The sequence below is a fragment of the Nomascus leucogenys genome, chromosome 6 (assembly GCF_006542625.1).
Source record: "Nomascus leucogenys isolate Asia chromosome 6, Asia_NLE_v1, whole genome shotgun sequence".
Taxonomy (NCBI): Eukaryota; Metazoa; Chordata; class Mammalia; order Primates; family Hylobatidae; genus Nomascus; species Nomascus leucogenys.
In genome coordinates this window covers 118,843,883-118,863,581 of record NC_044386.1, presented here as the reverse complement: position 1 = coordinate 118,863,581, position 19,699 = coordinate 118,843,883, and the positions used below count along the sequence as shown (strand labels likewise).

The following is a 19,699-nucleotide window of genomic DNA, read 5'->3' as shown; positions in this document are numbered from 1 at the left end:
TGTCACACAGGCTGGAGTGAAGCGGTGCGATCTTGGCTCACTGCAAGCTCCATCTCCTGGGTTCACGCCATTCTCCTGCCTCAGCCTCCCGAGTAACTGGGACTACAGGTGCACGCCACCACGACCGGCTAATTGTTTGCATCTTAGTAGAGACGGGGTTTCACCATGTTAGCCAGGATGGTCTTGATCTCCTGACCGCCTCAGCCTCCCAGAGTGCTGGGATTACAGGCATGAGCCACTGCACCCGGCCAATGGCTACCAATCTTATAAGCAGAAATATTACCTCAGTATTTATAATTTTTTTTTTTGAAACAGAGTGTTGCTCTCTTGCCCAGGCTGGAGTGCAGTGGCTCAATCTTGGCTCACTGCAACCTCTACCTCCTGGGTTCAAGCAATTCTCCTGCCTCAGCCTCCGGAGTAGCTGAGATCACAAATGTGCACCACCACGCCTGGCTAATGTTTGTATTTTTAGTAGAGACAGAGTTTCACCATGTTGGCCAGGCTGGTCTCAAACTCCTGGCTTCAAGTGATCCACCCCCCTTCAGCCTCCCAAAGTGCTGGGATTACAAGCATGAGCCACTATGCCCAGCCTTTTAAATTTTTTTCAATAAATTTTATTACATATATTTGAGATTCACATGATGTTATAGGACACAAATGAATAGTAAAAGAGTTACCTTTTTGTGTGTGTGTGACAAGAGCAGTTACAATCTAATTACTTAACAAAACTCCCTGATAAAATATAATTTTGTTAACTTCAGTCCTCATGTTCTATATTAGATCTCTAACCTTGTTGATCTTAGATATCTGCTATTTTGCATCCTTTAATCTATATCTCCCCATTTCTTCTTCCCAACCCCTGACCATGGTAAGACCTGTTTAATTCCCTGTGTATGTACCTGAGCGCTCTCCTTTTTTAGATTCATCAGCTCCCCTGGTTCTTAGGCCTCTGCACTCAGGCTAGAATTACATCTCCAACTTTCTTGACCCTCAGATGATGGGATTTCTTGGCCTCCATAATCACACAAGTCAATTCCTCATAATAAATCTCTTCTTTTCTAGATATCTTATTGGCTCTGTTTCTGTGGAGAATCCTGACATGCTAATATACTTTCCATATGGTTTCTGATTGGGTCTGACCAATGGGAAGTTCCAGAAGGATCAATAGGGTAGTGGAGGAGACAGGTCTGGATATTTCTTTCCCTGGTTGTTCCCTGCTGTGGGTTTATTCAGGCTCTGGCTGCATTCCACAGTTACAGCTTCTGTTGAGCGGCCTCTCCTCCACGGCTCCAAGCTCTCTGTGGGTTCTGGTATTACTACTCCATCTCCTCACTTCTGCAGGCCTAGTGATGGAGGGGAAGGGATTCTTGCTATTGGTAATCCCTGGGTGCTCTATCATCCCTTGTTAGTTACCGTAGCCAGGCCCATACCTCCATAAATATTTCCTTCACTAGACTCTCTTCAGCTAAACCCTTGGAGTGCATCTTTCAGGACTCTCCCTGCAGAAGAGCTGAATGTTTTCAGGCCTGCCATGTTCACAAAGACAAGCTTGGTTTAGAAATTCACTCCATCCAAGGTTGTATGAAGAGGAAGCAAAAATTCCCCAAGTGGGTTATTAATATAATAACAAGAGAAGCCACTCCCCTCCCCACTCCATGGTTTCAAGACATGCATCAACAAGTCAGGCAGATTCCAGGAAATGCAAAAGGTGTGACAGAGATGGGCTTTACAAAAGCAACCCTCATGCATAGCTGGTGGGAATGCAAAACAGTAGTCATTTTGGAAAAGAGTCGGGCATTTTCTTATAAACTTAAATTTACCATATCTATTCTCACACTGCTAATAAAGACATACCCAAGACTGGGTAATTTATGAAGGAAAGAGGTTTAACAGACTCACAGTTCAGCATGGCTGGCGGGGGGGTGCTTACAATCATGGTGGAAGGCAAAGGAGAAGCAAAGGCACATCTTAAATGGCAGCAGGCAAGAGACTTTGTGCAGGGGAACTCCCTTTTATAAAATCATCAGACCTCAAGAGACTTGTTCACTACCACAAGAACAGTATGGGGGAACCACCCCCATGACTCCATTATCTCGACCTGGCCCCACCCCTGACCTTTGGGGATTATTACGATTCAAGGTGAGAATTGGGTGGGGACACAGCCAAACCACATCACCATATGACCCTGAAATCACACTCCTAGGTATTTAGTAAAATGAAAACCTATGTTCATACAAAAAATCGTACACGAATGACAACAGCAGTTTTCATAACTGCCAAAAGCTGAAACAACCCAAATGCCCCTCAACGGCAGGATGGATCTGAAGCAGAGGTATGTTCACATGATGGAATACTGTCCAGGGACAAAAGCAGAGGCCCCTGGGGACACTTAGCTCGGATGCGTCTCCAGGGTGTTATGCTGGGTGAAAGCAGTCAGTCTCTAAAGGTTTTATAAAATTATGATTCCATTCATATGCCAATATTTTAGGGATGGAGAAAAAATCAGCAGTTCCCTGAGATCAGGGGTGGGGAGGGTTTGGTTTTAAAAGGGTAGCATGAGGGAGTTTTGAGGGGTGATGGAACTGTTCTGTTTCTTGATTGTTGAGGTGATAACAGTTCTGCATGTTATCAAAAAGGTGTACATTTTACTGCATGACAATTAAAAAAAATAATTTTAAAAAAAGGTAAGAAAAGTACAGAAAGAATCAGCTGACAGATATTTTCCAGAATGCAAGGAAAACAAATTCAAGGAGAGTAACAAAAAGATCTATTTATTCACTGTCAGTTGTCCACACAGTCAGTAACCAATATTCAAACAAAAGTTCACTTGCCTTTACTTAAACCTAAGTGGAAGTCATTTTACCCGAGTCAAAACTCAGAAATCCTGAAATTTCCCTCAGTGGGAACAGGGTGCACACCCAGCCCATCCTGGCCTCCTACATCCCTTCCACAGAAATGCAGCAGTTCCAGTGCGGAGGCAAAGGACGCTTCCTGGTGGAATGCGGCCATATATTCCACTTCAGCACCATGTAACCCAGCACTCTGGCTACCACTGACTGGACTAGGACTCAGCACCAAGCCAAAGGCTACTGATACTGGACCAGACCATGGCCCCCGAGGCAGCCCAGCTGTGACTGAGTCTGTCCCACAAGCACACCCTCTACTGGCTGGTGACTAACAGAACCAACTGGAACCTCAGCGAGGACCTTGGGGCACATGGAGGAGGGCAGAGAGGAAAAAAGACACAGGCAGATAGACTGAAAAATATGAAGACCCAACAGTATTCTTTTCTCCAGCAACGCACTTTAAATATAGAAACAGAGGCAGAAAATAAAAGGGTAGGAAAAGGCGTATCACGCAAACACGAATGTAAGAAAGCTGGCTTGCCTATGTCAACACCGAAGCAGACTTTAAAAAAGACAGTTTTATTACAAAAGGTCAAACAGCCTATGAATCCATTTATATGTGACACCTAGAAATAGTCAATTTCATAGCGACAGAAACTGGAACGGTGGTTACCAGGGGCTGGGGGAGGTTACCAGGGGCTGGGGGAGGCAGGCATGGAAGTTAGTGTTTAGTGGGTACAGAGATTAAGTGTAGAATGATGACAGAGTCCTGGAGAGTTTTGGATTGGCAAGATGAAAGGAGTTCTGGAGATGGACTATGACGGCTGCATAATAACACGAACGTACTTAGTGAGAATGAATTGCACACTTAAAAATAGTTAAAATGGTAGAATTTTTATGTGTATTTTACCACAAAATGGCTTCATTGAGGTATAATTTACATGCCATAAAATTCACCAATTTTAAGTGTACAATTCAGTGACTTTTGACAAATATATACAGTCATGCAACTTCTGCCACAGTCAAGATACGGAACATTTCTACCCTCCAGGAAGTTCCCTCCTGAGCCTCTGGAGTCAATCCCCTCTCCCCAGCCACTGGACTCCTGATCATCTTTCTGTCACTATAGTTTTGGCATTTCTGAAATGTCACATAATGGAATGGTGCCTTGTGTATTCTCTGACTGTCTTATTTGGCTTAGTACAATGCTTTTGAGGTTCCTCCTTCATGTGTATATCAGCATCTCCCTGCTTTTAAATGCTGAGTTGTATTCCACCACATTGTGTTTATCCTTTCACAGGCTGAATTTGGGGTTGTTTCTGGTTCTGTGCTATTATAAGTAACGCTTCTGTGAACATCTAAATACAAGTCTCTGTGTAGATGTGGGCATATGCTTTTATTTATCTTGGGATAATTAGAAGTGGGGGCTGGGCGTGGTGGCTCACATCTGTAATCCCAACACTTTGGGAGGCTGAGGCAGGCAAATCACCTGAGGTTGGGAGTTCGAGACCAGCCTGACCAACATGGAGAAAACTCATCTCTACTAAAAATACAAAAATATTAGCTGGGTGTGGTGGTGCATGCCTATAATCCCAGCTACTCGGGAGGCTGGGGCAAGAGAATCACTTGAACCTGGAAGGCAGAGGTTGTGGTGAGCTGAGATCATGCCATTGCACTCCAGCCTGGGCAACAAGGACAAAACTCCGTCTTAGGAAAAAAATAATAATAATAATAAATAAATAAATAAATAAAAGGCCGGGCGCGGCGGTGGCTCATGCCTGTAATCCCAGCACTTTGGGAGGCCGAGGTGGGTGGATCACGAGGTCAGGAGATTGAGACCATCCTGGCTAACACGGTCTCTGCTAAAAATACAAAAAAATTAGCCAGGCATGGTGGCAGGCGCCTGTAGTCCCAGCTACTTGGGAGGCTGAGGCAGGAGAATGCATGAATCCAGGAGGCGGAGCTTGCAGTGAGCTGAGATCGCGTCACTGCACTCCAGCCTGGGCGACAGAGTGAGACTCTGTCAAACAAACAAACAAAAAAGAAGCGGGATTGATGGCTCACATGTTACGTGCACGTTTATAAGAAATGCCAAACTGCTACAAAGTAGTTCTACCATTTTACCTTCCTACCAGCAGTAAGTGTTATACTTGCTCCACATTCTTGCCAATGCCCTGATGTTTTTAGTCTATGACGGGAAGGGGACATTCTTCAATCAATAACCCTGGCACAAGACTCTACCTGAATACAGTCATGTAAGGGACCCAATCCAAGAACCACCCAGAGGAGCCTAAAATTTGGGACTATGAAAGACAGCAATGATTAAATGGCAGTTTTAAACTATTAAGTTCTGGGATGCTTTGCTATGTCACAATAGCCATCCAGAACAGAATTTTGCACTGGATGTAGGTACTGCTGTAACTGAGAAATAAAAATAAAATCCTAAGCTCCCCAACTGACTGAACAGACACGCTCTTGGCCAAAGGACCCCAGAGAAACCTTAAAAACTGAGTTACTGGCAGTGACAGGAGGTTGGACATGCCTAGTTACACCCACTCTGTCACTAACAACCACTAGGCTTCCTTTCCTAAGAGTTAAACAGAAACAAGCCCTTTTGAAAGACTTGTTCCACCACTGACTTACACAACTAAGCAGCATTCCTTCCTGTTAAAAGACCACTCACCATGTACTGGTTCTGGTTGGTTTACAAAGGCTGCACACGGGATGCCTCTGTGTCCTCCGTTTGACCTTTTGGTTATACAGCCTAATTTAAATGCATTAAGTCTCCACCCCAAAGTGAACAAGGGATGCATGTAACATGCATGTTTGCTTACTATGTATATACATGTCCTCCCTTTGTGAATATTCATAGCTCTTCTTATAACCTGTTAAATATTTATACTTGGCCAATCTCATCAGCATAAATTCCCATCTTACTTTTCCCTCCCTTGAAATGCCTGCTTCTGGTTTCTGCCAGAAGCTACGAAGCTTCCCAGCCTGCAGGATTTCAGGCTGCAACCCCTCAGAAGAAATGAAGCTCTCCTTTACAATTTTATGAACCTCATGATTCTTCAGTTGACATAACAATAACCTAAAACATGTAGCTTCGGGGCCAGGTGGTGGGCAGAAGCTAGAAAGGGATTCTTATCACGAGAAGCCAGAAACAGATGGTGGGTAACACTGTCACCCGAAGTAACATGGAAAACAGAAAGGGTACCCAAAGAACTCATGGACTTAGCTGGGGAGATGTCCAGGCAGAATGTAGAAAATGACAGCCGATTTTTGGCTCCCTATGGTAAAATACAAGAAAAGAGGTATAAACCAAAGGTATAAACTAATTAACTTTTTGAGCCAAGTTTAGAGGAAATATAAAGCCACCAGGACCTGCTGGGTTCAAAAATGAAACCTTCTTATCCTTAGACTGTCCCAAAAAAGACTCACGAGGCTTCAGGACATGGATCAAATTCAGATTATAATCATCAAAGCACAGCCTTATGGTAAAGACCTTAAGGGAGGGGCTGTAAGACACTCTGTGAAAACCTCAGAATGATCCACTGTGAGTGCATCTAGTAAGGCTTCTGAAGGTCCTAGGAGAGCGCTTTGTAGACCCTTTCAGTTAAACGTGAAGGCTTTGAAGACTCTGCAGTGTACTATTGTCTCACAGTAGCCTCCTAGGTAAAAAAGGATCTGTGTCAGAAAGATGTGGATGTGGCTTTTGTCTAACCGTGTTGATGATAAATTTATAGAAAAGGCCTCACAAAGTTTTTAAAGGAATTGTACTAGCTTAGATTGAAAGGCAGCACAAAATGAAATGAGGGTTTTGGATCCCCCCAGCCTTCTACAGGAAGGAATCGGGTTGAGAACAAAGCTACCCCAGGCCGGGCTCGGTGACTCATGCCTGTAATCCCAGCACTTTACCGGGCGCGGTGACTCGCGCCTGTAATCCCAGCACTTTGGGAGGCTGAGGCAGGCGGATCACGAAGTCAGGTGATCGAGACCATCCTGGCTAACACGGGGAAACCCTGTCTCTACGAAGAATACAAAAAGCCTGGTGTGGTGGTGGGCGCCTGTGGTCCCAGCTGCTCGGGAGGCTGAGGCAGGAGAATGATGTGAACCTGGGAGGCGGGAGGTTGCATGAAGCAAGATCGCACCACTGCACTCCAACCTGGGCGACAGAGTGAGACTCTGTCTCAAAAAAAAAAAAAAAAGATAAAAAAATAAAAAAATAATTTTTTTTTTTTTTTTTAAAGAAAGCTACCCTAAGGCACCTATGAGCCATTTCTTATGGAAGAGAAAGGATGACTCAGAGGGCAGAATCACAGACAGGCGGGGCAAAACTGGATCTTAATCAAAGTGTATCTTTTGACCCGGGGGCAGTGATGACTGGTAGATACCAGAATTTCTACAGATGGTGACTACTATGTGCCTCCTACCCTACCCCACTCCTTTTTGAATAAGACTATCTATTGCATTATTTTCCTCAAGCACCATTTTATAATGTGAAGGAGATGGGAGGATGAGGTGGCTGACAGATACCTTGAGTTTTTAGTTCACAGGTCTTAAAATGTAGAGGAAATGTACTTGATGATCTGTTGCCAAGAAACTGCACCCGAGGAGCCTCATCTGCCTCTAGGCCTGATTCAGACGACATCTTGGATTTTTGAGCCAACGTAGTAATTAGATGAGCCTTGGAGTTATTTGTTAAGAATAGAACACATTGGAAGAGTGGAATGGACTTCCCTACAGTCCTTTGGGGCTGAAAAGACACAGACCCACCAGCCTGTCAATTGGAAACCCAAGGGGGTCATGGCCCAGAAACAGGATCAAAAGTTGGATCTTATTAAAATGGAAGCCAGCCCTAACCCAGTGCAATCTCTGATTGAATTGAATGATCAGTCTTTAACAGTAGCAGAGGGTGAATGCTCCAGTGGGAGATAACATCATCTGGAGCCTCTACACTTGAAGTAAATATCGTATTTGGCATCTAATAAAATATTACTTGATATGGGAAGTGACACAACCATAATAACAAAAAACCAACACAAAAAACAGCTGAATTCCCTAAAAGGTTTTTTTCATGGTAAGGCCAATTCCTTCAGACAAAGGTATCTAGAAATTCAAAGTTCTCAGTGTCGTCTGTGTCTGTCAAATATTCTCATTCCAAGCCTCAGGGACCCATGCCTTCCCAAGCAGTGCCCTTACCTTAGAATAAGAGATCATTGGGTTTGTGCATTTAAATGCCTTTACAGTTTGGTGACCCTCACAATCAGGCCCTGCTCCTGTTCATCAGCCACATCTGTCTTGCATCTATAAAAAACAAGAGATCCCCTTAATGCCACCGTAAAGGCTTTCTGTTCATTCTCCATCTATTGTACTCCCAACTTGAGAGTACAAGGTGCCAGGGGCCATGTTGATTTTCCAGAAAAGACAGCACATCCAAATCAGCAGCTGTGATGGTCATCACCACCTGCCTAAATGTAAATCTCTGATAATCTTTGGTGATTCTTCAAGTCTCTTCCACTGCCCTCTGATCTCCTACCACTGCCTCACATTGGCCAGTCCCTACTGGAAGATGTGTACCCCAGGTGATAGAATACAGAGGTCAGCCTCCAGGGGCACAGCACGAGAAGAAAAGGAAGGAGAACAAGACTGGAGAAGCAAACAGAGAATAACCAGCACAGGCCACATGCCATGTATTCTCTTCTCAGAAAGTTACGGAAGAAAGTGAACCTCAAATGAGAATTAAAGATAAGCAACGAAGAGATAGACAGGGACCAGGAAAAAGGACTCAGCATAGGAAGGACATAAGGGGAGTGGCCAAGATGATGATGAAAAGAAGTCCTAAGCCATCAGCTTGCAAGAATCTTAGTAGCAAGTTAATTCTGGAGTAGGACCACATTTGAAAAAAAAATTACTGAGCAATTACCTGAATCATCGCAGAATATGTTGCAAGGAGACTGGTGGTTTTCGAGAGAAATCTGAGCATGAATTAGTGGTGGGCACATAAAAAAACTAAGTAAGTGAAAAATTTAGGTAATGATTATAGGAAAGACAAAACAGTGCAAGCATGGAAACGTAACCCTAGTAGCCCGCCTGGATCACCAATGAACTCTGTCTCCAGAGTCCTTATCACGTAAATACTAAGGACTTTCCCACCCATGAGCTTGTATTACAAGTAGGTATTCTGCACTATTGGTTTTTTCCTCTTTCCTCTGGAGCCGCCATATCACCTGGGAGTCATGCTATGGGCAGAGGGAAGCATCAGGGGCCCATGAAGCACATTTGGAGAAGCAATGCTTCATGGTTTAACACTGTACCAGAGATGACACTTTCTCCTTTCTTCTTTTTCACAGGGAGTGCCACACTTAGTCTAATGCTTACCTTTATATTCTACATGGTTTGGAAACTTATATGGACAAAAAGTGAATTTTATGAAATCCGGGAATGTATTTAGGGAAAACAGAAATTATCTCCATGTTATTATTAGAAGGTACAATCTAGTACCTCATTTTTTTTTTTTTTTCCTTTGAGATGGAGTCTTGCCCTGTCACCAGGCTGGAGTGCAGTGGCACAATCCCGGCTCACTGCAACCTCTGCCTCCCGGGTTCAAGCAATTCTCCTGCCAGCCTCTTGAGTAGCTGGGATTACAGGCGTGCACCACCACACTCAGCTAATTTTTGTATTTTTAGTTGAGACAGGGTTTCACCATGTTGGCCAGGCTGGTCTCGAACTCCTGACCTCAGGTGATCTGCCCACCTCGGCCTCCCAAAGTGCTGAGATTATAGGCGTGAGCCACCATGTCTGGCCAGTATCTCACTTTTAACCTCAAAATCCTTATTAATGTTATCATAGTAAAATTATTGGAAATGCTTGACCACTTTATTATGACAGAAAATAGTAAAAATGTAAACTGGAATTGAATAAGAATAAAACATTTTAAAGTTAACTTACTCGTATGAAATCCGTAAGTGTATTATAAATGAAGGCTCCTCTGGGAAGGAAAAAACAGCTCCCAGGACTCAAATCATGGAAAAAGAAAAGCTCTTGTTCCTAGATTGAAACAATGATTGCATTTCAAATGTCATCTGCTATTGCTTAATATTTACTGCACACACGATATGCTGGGAATAAAACACATAATAGTTATTTCCATCTTCTTTAGTAATAGACATTCCAAGGCCATTCAACACATACCTAAATATAGGCAACAGCATATGTAAAATTTCCATTCATATTTATGCCTAATTAGCTTTGAACTTAGCTTTTATTTCACCTTCTGCTATTTTCTGCGAATTTTCTTACCTGGCACACTTGGAGTATGGCACTCATGGGGAGACACCATGGTAAAAAGACCAAAAAAGTTCATTGCAGGAGGTGGGCTTTAGGTGATGACGATCATCATGGCTGTCACTTACTGAGAGCCTATCCTGAACCAAGCACCATCATCCAGTTTCTGTCTTCACAGCCACCCTGCAAGGCTACCCAGCAAGGAAGACAAGGACACGGAGCTTGCCCATCATCTAACACGACTAGTGAGTACAAGGACTGGGCCTAAAGCTCAGGCCTAGCTGCTTTCCAATCTGATTTTTTCCTTCTACATGCTGCTCTGTCTCCCAGATACAAAGGATGCTATAAAGTGCACAGAATGTAAAACACAACTCTTTTTTTTTTCTTGAGACCGAGTCTCGCTCTGTCGCCCAGGCTGGAGTGCAGTGGCGCGACCTCGGCTCACTGCAACCTCTGCCTGCCGGGCCCAAGTGATTCTCCTGCCTCAGCTTCCAGAGTAGCTGGGACTACACAGGCACGCTGCCACGCCCAGCTAATTTTTTTGTATTTTTAGTAGAGATGGGGTTTCACCAAAAACAACTTTATTTTTATATCACGACAAAAATAAGAGAAGGGTACAATTTTCAAAAATTAATAAAAGATATAGGAAGGAAAGAGGTTAGAAGACATCTGGGGTATTAAAATCAAAGAACTCGGCAGCAGACTATGAGCGCCAGCTAAACGGGAGAGAAGAAGAAGAAATCTTATTTTTAAAGCAACTTAGTTTTGTGAGACAGAAACATTCCCATGTTGGCGCATGATTACATCTCTAGTGATTAAGATGTGGGGCATACCTTCCCGATCTTCCTGTGATCTCGGTTCTTTGCTTCCTCTTGGGACTTTTCCCAGTTTCTCATCATCTTGTTATCAGGAAAGGATATTCCATAGATCCTCTGCAACGTTTCCATTTCAGGATTGCCCTCCCAATATGTTGAGGAATTCTAAATATCAAACAGGATTTTGGTAAATACATCAAACATTCAGTTGTAAGTAAAACTGCTCTTAAATACGAACGCAATTTTCCACTAAAATGTCAACAAAGCAGCCCTGCGTGGTGGCTCATGCCTATAATCTCAGCACTTTGGTGGTTATGATCTCAGGCCAAGGTGGTTAGATCCTTTGAGCTGAGGAGTTTGGGACTAGCCTGGACAACATGGCAAAACCCCATCTGTGCAGAAAATACAAAAACTAGCCAGGCACGATGGCACATGCCTGTGATCACAGCTACTTGGGAGACTGGGGCAGGAGGACTGTTTGAGCCCAGGAGGTCGAGGCTGCAGTGAGCAGTGTTTGTGCCACTGCACTCCAACCTGGGTGACAAAGCCAAGACCTCGTCTCAAAATCAAACAAACAAACAAAATCAACAAAGCTTAAAGAAGACTTTTTGTAGTGCTGGGAACAATCTTAAAATGGATTCTAACTAAACCTTCCCAGCCTAAATTATACCATTAACCAGCAAATTATGTAGAGTGTGCTATGGATTCTAGGAATGACAGTGAGAACACACAGAAAGGAGGGAAGGCTAAGCAGCAATCAGAATCACCAAGGACGGGGCAGAACAGACGGTAGGTATAGGGAAGTAAAGGTCGGTCTTGCTGACCTACAGTCAATGATTAAGAACAGTGCCATTAGCCAGCCCCATTTTACCTGGAAGAAAATCAAAGCCAAGAAAGGCTGGGTCTGCCAAGTCAGTCCCCTGCCTCCTAACCCCAGAGCGACGTTTTCTCCATTACAACATCCTGTCCCCTTCTGCTGTTTTCTTTATCCTGCAGTACATTACTTTCACATACAGACAAATATTCTTGTTCACATCAGGGCTATTCGAGAAAACCATAGTATACAGAACAATATTTTAAAATAGTGTATGAAAAAGGCCAGGCGCAGTGGCTCACGCCTATAATCCCAGCACTTTGGGAGACTGAGGCAGGCGGATCACCTGAGGTTAGGAGTTCAAGACCAGCCTGACCAATGTGGTAAAACCCCATCTCGACTAAAAATACAAAAATTAGCCGGGTGTGGTGGTGCACGCCTGTAATCCCAGCTCCTCAGGAGGCTGGGGCAGGAGAATCGCTTGAACCCAGGAGGCAGAGATTGCAGTAAGCCAAGATCACACCACTGCACTCCAGCTTGGGCAACAGAGCAAGACTCTGTCTCAGAAAAATAAAAAATAAAATAAAATATCGTATGAAAAAGAAATGTTATAACACTTACAATAAGGTAAAATGATAAACAAAAGCTACCTATAGTGTTCTAATTATCAAAATTCTAAATGATTTTATTAGTTTTCATCAAATAAGAATGAAATATTTTAAAATATGATGTTCAGACTACAAAAGATATGATTGAAATCCTTTAATAGCTAGTGCACCTTAAGTTTACTGTATTCAAAAAAAAAATCAATCCTTACCTTAAAAATTTTGATGGTTTTAATTTTTCCAGTGTGTCTTACATGTGGACCTTTGCAAAGGTCAATTAATGGACCGCACCTATAATGAAATATTTAGGACATGCTCAGGCACAGTTACAGTGTTTTGGACTATTCATTATAAGCCATAATATCCTACGTTTCAGGTAGAACTTCACTTATTTATATGTAGCAATGCCACTTTTAATTTCGGGTGAAGGAGAGAGGCGATTCATCTGGCCTCAGAGTCCACTCTGCCCTCTAGATTCAAAAACCACAGAACATCTTCTGAAAGAAACTATGCAATTCTCTGATTAAAAACTTAAAAATTACAATGAATACAAAAAGGGACTGGCTTACAGACTGGCAAACACGAAAATGTCATCTCTTTCAATGGCCAGTCTTTGTGTATTGTTCTCTAGGGAGAGAGCTTGTAAGCAACACTCAGATAAGGGAAGGAATGCCAAATTAGCATGAAAGCCTTCAATACTCGAACCTTTAAACAGAAAGCCACAGGGCCGGGTGTGGCGGCTCACACCTGTAATCCCAGCACTTTGGGAGGCCAAGGCGGGTGGATCACGAGGAGACCAGCCTCGCCAACATAGTGAAACCCTGTCTCTACTAAAAAATACAAAAAATTAGCTGGGTGTGGTAGTGGGTGCCTGTAACCCCAGCTACTTGGGAGGGTGAGGCAGGAGAATCACTTGAATCTGGGAGGCAGAGGTTGCGGTGAACCAAGGACGCACCATCGCACTCCAGCCTGGGCGACAGTGCAAGACTCCATCTCAAAAAATTAAAAAAAAAAAAAAAAAGAAAGCCATAAAAGAAAAGCTTTACTTTGTTTTTTTCAAAAATTAAATACAAGCCATTCAAATTGAAAAACTACAAAAAGTGTCAATGTTGACCTAAGTAAGGTTCTAAAACCCAACAGCTCAAGCATTAGAAGCCAGAAATTTAAAACTTAGCCTGTTTTCTACATTTTCATTTATTTTTAAGTTTTAAGAAATGCACCGTGCATAGCTTTGCACAAAGGGGATATGATTTTACTTACAGTACAATTAAACCAGAGAACCATAAGTCCTTGACTGTGGAAAATTAGTACCACGAGGGAGAATATCTGTGGTTATAATTAAAGAAATACCAGGTCTTCTAAGCCGGTACTGTGATAGTCCTAGCAGCACCCAGACGGCCGGAACACACGGAAAAGGCAACAGCAATTACATATAAGGTGTATACACACGAATAAATAAAAAGGCGCTCAGGAACCTGAGGTTAAACGAACAGAGCTAAGTGATTCTGGTATTAACTTCACTTGCCTCCTCTTACATTTGATCCTGCCTTTGTTTCCCAGTATTTTCTTTTTGTCTCATCATGAGTATCCTGCTAACGCATGAAGATTGTACACTTGGACTCCGGACAATGGGGCAGACTCTTCTACACTTGCACTCTGGACAGTAAGTATGAGGCAGAGAATCACTGCCGAGGAGATGGCTTGTAATGGCCCCCACTGCCACATTAGTAAGAACGTGGAAGGACAGAACAGAAACCCCTTGCCCAACAGCATCACTCGCACGGAGAAAAATCCTGTTACAGCCGACACCCAGGAAACAAAATACGGGTCTCAGTACTGTCCTGACTACTAAAAAGGGGAAAATCATCATTTCTCTTCAGTGAAAACATCTTGAAGATTGTAACTACAGTAGATTATCAACTACACAACTTGAAAAATCGATCTCCAACCAGAAAACAAACTCGGCCTCTACTGCTAACACCTTCAAGTTTACCACTGAGCAGCGTTTAACATGTGTGGACACAAACCTGTACACGGTGGTGGCTGCAGTGTGAACCTTCTCATTCAGAATGCGGCATTTAAATTTATTGCACTACAAAGAAAAACATATTTACACATTATTACACACAATGTTGAAATGAAGAAAACTACTTATTTTCAAGAAACATTGAAAGGTCATCTACTGATGTTCTAGGTGCTGAGACACGAGGGATACAAACAGCTCACAGGCTTGAGCGACACCATGCAGCATGGAGGCCACAAGCCACGTGGCTACTGGGCATTTCAAATGCCATTAATTTGTTGTTGACTTTGTTGTTGTTGTGGTTTTTGAGACACAGTCTCACTCCCTCACCCAGGCTAGAGTGCAGTGGCGCCATCTTGGCTCACTGCAATGTCTGTCTCCCTGGTTCAAGCGATTCTGCCTCAGCCTCCCGAGTAGCTGGAATTACAGGCACGTACCACCATGCCTGTATTTTATTTTTGTATTTTTACTATGTGCTAATTTTTGTATTTTTAGTAGAGACAGGGTTTCACCAGGTTGGCCAGGCTGGTCTCAAACTCCTGACCTCAAGTGATCCGCCTGCCTTGGCCTCCCAAAGTACTGGGATTACAGGTGTGAGCCACCACACCTGGCCTCAAATGCCACTAATTTGAAAGAAGATGTGCAGTGAGTATAAAACACACTGGACTTTGGAAGTATAATGTTGCAAAAAGAAGAATAAAATCATTAGTTAATCATTCTTCATACCGGCTACCATTGAAATTATACTTTTTATATATTGGGTTAAAAAATTTGTTAAAATTAATTGCAACTTTTACTTTTAAAATGTAGCTGCCATAAAATTTAAGGTTACACATGTAACTCAGACTAATGGATCCCATTATGTTTCTATTGGACAGTACTGTTCTAGAAGATCTAATTTTAGCTACATTAATCAATAAAATTCTGACAAGGACCCAGCTATATTATTAACTTGTATAAAAACAAAAGCAAAGTTTATCGTAATGACGATATATTTATAAAACTAAGGGTTTTTTTCCTTTTCCTTTCTTTTCTGCTTCCATCACTATTATCAGGGTATACAAGGCACTTTATATTAAATAACTACTTAAAGGAGCTAGTTGTTGGGAGAAAAACCCGTATCTGTATGATTTACCTGTTTCATATCTATATATTCACATCAAATCATTTTCCTTAACAAAGATTGTGTTTAGTTCTTAAAAGTGGCTGCAAAAAAGGCAACCCACAGAATTAAATATTTGCAAATCACATATCTGTTAAGAAATGGATATTCAGAATATATCAAGAACTCTTATAACTCAGATACAAAAAACCTAATTCAAAAATGGGCAAAAGAGCTCAACAGACATTTCTCCAAAGACATTTCTTCAAGAAAATACACAAATGGCCAATAAGCACATTAAGATGCTCACCATTACTCCGTCATGAGAGAAATGCAAATCAAAACCAAAACCCCAACGAGATACCACTTCACAACCATTAGGATGTCTATGATTAAAAACAAACAAACAAGTGTTGGCAAGGATGTGGAAGAACTGAACCTCTTGTGCATCACTGGTGGGACTGTAACATGGTGTAGCCACTGCACCAAACGGTATGGCGAGTTCTCAAAACTTAAAAACAGAATTGTCACGGGACCCAGAAATTCCCCTTCTAAGTATATTCCCAAAAGACGTAAAATAGAGACTCAAACCGAACTTTACACACCCATGTTCACAGCAGCACTGTTCCCAATAGTAGCCAAAAGGTAGAAGCAACCCACGTGTCTATAGGTGGATGAATGGATAAACAAAATGTGGTCTATCCGTACAATGGAATATTATTCAACCTTATAAAGGAAGGAGATTCTGACACACATTAAAATATGAATGAATCTTGAGGACTTTTTGCTGAGTGAAACAAGCCAGTCACAAAAGGATAAATATTGTCATGTTCCACTGATATGAAGTGCCTAGAGGAACCAAATTCAGAGACAGAGTAGAATGGTGGTGGCCAGGGGCTGGGGGCAGGGCGGGAATGGGGAGCTAATGTTTAATGGGTACTTCTGACTGGCAAGATAAAAAGCTTTGGAGATGGATGGTGGTGATGGGTTGACGACATTGTCAATGTACTTAATGCCACAGAACTGTATACTTAGAAAGGATTAAATGGTGAATTTTATATGTTATATATTTTACTGCACAAAAAAGAATACTGCAACCTTTTACCAAAACCAACTCTATTTTTTTATTCAAGCCCACAAAACTAATAATACTGTGTTTTCAAAATACGTGTTTTTGGTTGGGCGCGGTGGCTCACGCCTGTAATCCCAGCACTTTAGGAGGCTGAGGCGGGTAGATCACTTGAGGTCAGGAATTCAAGACCAGCCTGGCCAACATGGCAAAACTTTGTCTCTACTAAAAGGATAGAAAAATTAGCCAGGCATGGTGGCACATGCCTGTAGTCCCAGCTGAGGGACTGAGACAGGATAATTGCTTGAACCCAGGAGGCGGAGGTTGCAGTGAGCCAAGATAGTAGTGAGCCAAGATAGTGCCACTGCACTCTAGCCTGGGAGGCAGAGAGAGACTCTGTCTCAAAAAAAAAAAAACAAAACAAAAACCCAAAATAAAAAACAAAATGTATGTTTTCTCCAATATGTATGTTTTAAAACATAAAATCAGGAATATATTTAAGTATGTTGGTCAAAAAAATATAAAGAGAAAGTTACTGTTTTACACAGGTTACACTAGGTTAAAATCTGAAACAAAAGTTAATAGAAAACTCCCACAGAAAAGAGAAAAAGGCAGCATTTTGTATGGGATTATAAATATTGTTGAATTTAGGGGACAGATATTCACAATACTCAGAATTAATCAGATTTATAAACACACGTGAAAATTATTCACCTGGCCCTTTACCTACCTATGTCTCCCCTCAAATGTTCAGGAAATAGATGGGGAGGGAAATGTCACAGCAAGTAACTGGTAACAACCTCACAGTAGCTTAACAGAATTAGAACAATTTGGTTAGCAACAGCTAATTATTTGGGGGAAGGTGGGGAAGCTAGTCTACGTTGATTTTTAATATTCCTAGTAAGAGGTTTAGGAGTTTCCCCAAGTTACCTTAAACATTTCGAGGAGGATTTCCTTGCTGACTTCTAGTCTTTCAAAAGGTTGCTTTTCTTTGATGATGGCTTTACATATATTCTCCAGGGCTGACAATTCTGTGCTGGACACTGCTCTAAAAAGAAGAGCAGAGAACCGACATCCATCTTCCAGACATTATGCATTCCCTCTTTCCTTTGTCCTGGAGCCTCAGCAGTGACACATTTGAATCTGCTGTCTTACTGTTCCAGGACTTCAGAAAGTCACACGTTCATACAGTCACTACTCTTGTGTCTCAATGAGGGAGACTGGGGCATCAACAGGTGCCATGACCTGCCTCATTTCTCCTCTGCTGCAAGGGGAGCAGGAAGCCCTGCTAGGAGACACCCAGGTGGACTGTGAGCTCCTCTGAGGCCTTTCTTTTGTGTGGTCTTCCTTACCCTTCACATACTTTAGTTTTGCTCAAGAGCTAAATGGAGTGCTCACCAAGTCCCTGCCCTCACTGGCTATGGAACCAAGGCGGGGAGAGACCCATGTGGACTGCAGAGTAGCGGTGCTCCCAGCGGCACTCAGCCTCCACTATGCACGGACTCACTTCCTTTCAGTCACCCCCGGTCAGTGCTCACTCCCTCCCGCCACACTAGCTTCCTTGCCACTCCTCAAACAAGCCACACATATCCCCACACCAGGACAGTCCCACAGAGGCCTGGAACCTTCTCCCTGGAGATGTCGTAAGTTTCCCCATCCTCAGGGCTTGCTCCCTCCCTCCACTCTGGTCTGCTTCAATGCCACCTGCTCCTTCCTGCCCACCTGCCTGTCATGGCACACACCTCCCACACCTGGCTGATGTTCCTATAGTCATCACTACCAGGCAGCAGATGGCTGCTTGTGCATTTGCTGTCTTCCCCCAAACACTGTTAGCTCCATGAGGACAGACTGGTTCCTTCACTGCTGAATCACCAGCACCCAGCACAGAGCACACAGCAGGCAGCAAAAACACCTTGTTGAACGAATACTGGAGCTGTGTTAACAAGAGATGAACTGGATGTGAAACTGTGATACAATAAGAAACATATATTTGGTCTTCGTCCAGATTTCTGGCACAGGGTTTTTAAGATCCTGAAATCTCCGGAGTGATACGAGTGTCTTTTGTGTGCTGATGAGATGACTGGTGGCTAGGTCTCCTAGGTAGCTTCAGAATGGGAACTGGTCACCAGAAAGACCAAGGCATGATTAAAGGGTTGGGACTTTCAGCACCCCCACCTGCCTCCTTCGGGGAGAGGAGAGGGGCTAGAGATTGGGTTATCACCAATGGTCAATGATTTAATCAATTGTGCCTCTATAACGAAACCTCCATAAAAATCCCTAAACGACGAGACTCACAGAGCTTCCAGGTTATTGAACACATCCAGGTGCTTGAGGCATGGCGCCCAGAGACACACGGCATCTCTGTGCCCCGCCACATACCTCACCATAAGCATCTCTTTCATCAGGCTGTTCATCTCTATCCTTTGTAACTTCCATTATAATACACTAGTAAGGTAAGTAAAGTGCCTTCTTGAGTTCTGTGAGCCAGTCTAGCAAATTATTGAACCCAAGGATGGGGTCATGGGAACTCCCGATTTGTAGCCTGTAGGTCAAAAGTATGGAAGGCCCAGACTTCCAGCTGGCATCTGAATTGGGGGCAGTCTTGTGGGACTGAGCCCTTGACCTGGGGGATCTGCACTAACTCACGGTATATAGTGTCAGAATTGAGTTCAATCATTAGACACCTCGTTGGTGTCCAGAGAGTTGGAGCGCTGGCCGTTGATGTGGAAAAAAACCCACACCTTTGAGATCAGAAGTGTTGTAGGTAAACACAGTTTCACGGTTGTAAGTAATAGTGGTTCAGACTGGACAAGTCTGTAAGTAGTAGCTACAGAGCGTTGGGTGCTTGGTTGGGGAGGTCATTAAGCAGTGTGCAGGAGAGGTAAAGACAAAATGCACCACAGTCATCCAGGCTAGAGATGCCATGGGGCTAACTTAAGGCAGAAGTGAGAGAAGGAGAGGCGGGTGGGAGAACTATTTAGGAGATAAAATTGGCAGAACTGGATTAAACAACTGGATGGTGGGGTGGTGGTGAAGAGGAGGGAGGAAGTAGAAGGATCAGAGGTTTTGGTTGTGGCAGCTGGAGGTACCCTTAAGAGCTATGAGGAATTCAGGGCAGGAGGTGGACGGGGCTGGCTG

At 43.1% G+C, this 19,699-nt stretch overlaps 1 protein-coding gene across 1 annotated transcript in view; it reads right to left on the bottom strand.

Annotated features, from left to right (window-relative positions):
• TARS3 (threonyl-tRNA synthetase 3) overlaps positions 1-19,699 on the bottom strand; it is a 72,382-nt gene that overhangs the window by 39,502 nt on the left and 13,181 nt on the right. The window contains exons 6-10 of the mRNA XM_003281588.4: positions 17,492-17,609; positions 14,395-14,459; positions 12,580-12,658; positions 10,967-11,113; positions 9,798-9,896 (exon numbers count right to left, since the gene is read on the bottom strand). Of these exons, the coding sequence (XP_003281636.2) occupies positions 9,798-9,896; positions 10,967-11,113; positions 12,580-12,658; positions 14,395-14,459; positions 17,492-17,609 (508 nt within the window). The remainder of the gene's footprint in view (positions 1-9,797; positions 9,897-10,966; positions 11,114-12,579; positions 12,659-14,394; positions 14,460-17,491; positions 17,610-19,699) is intronic.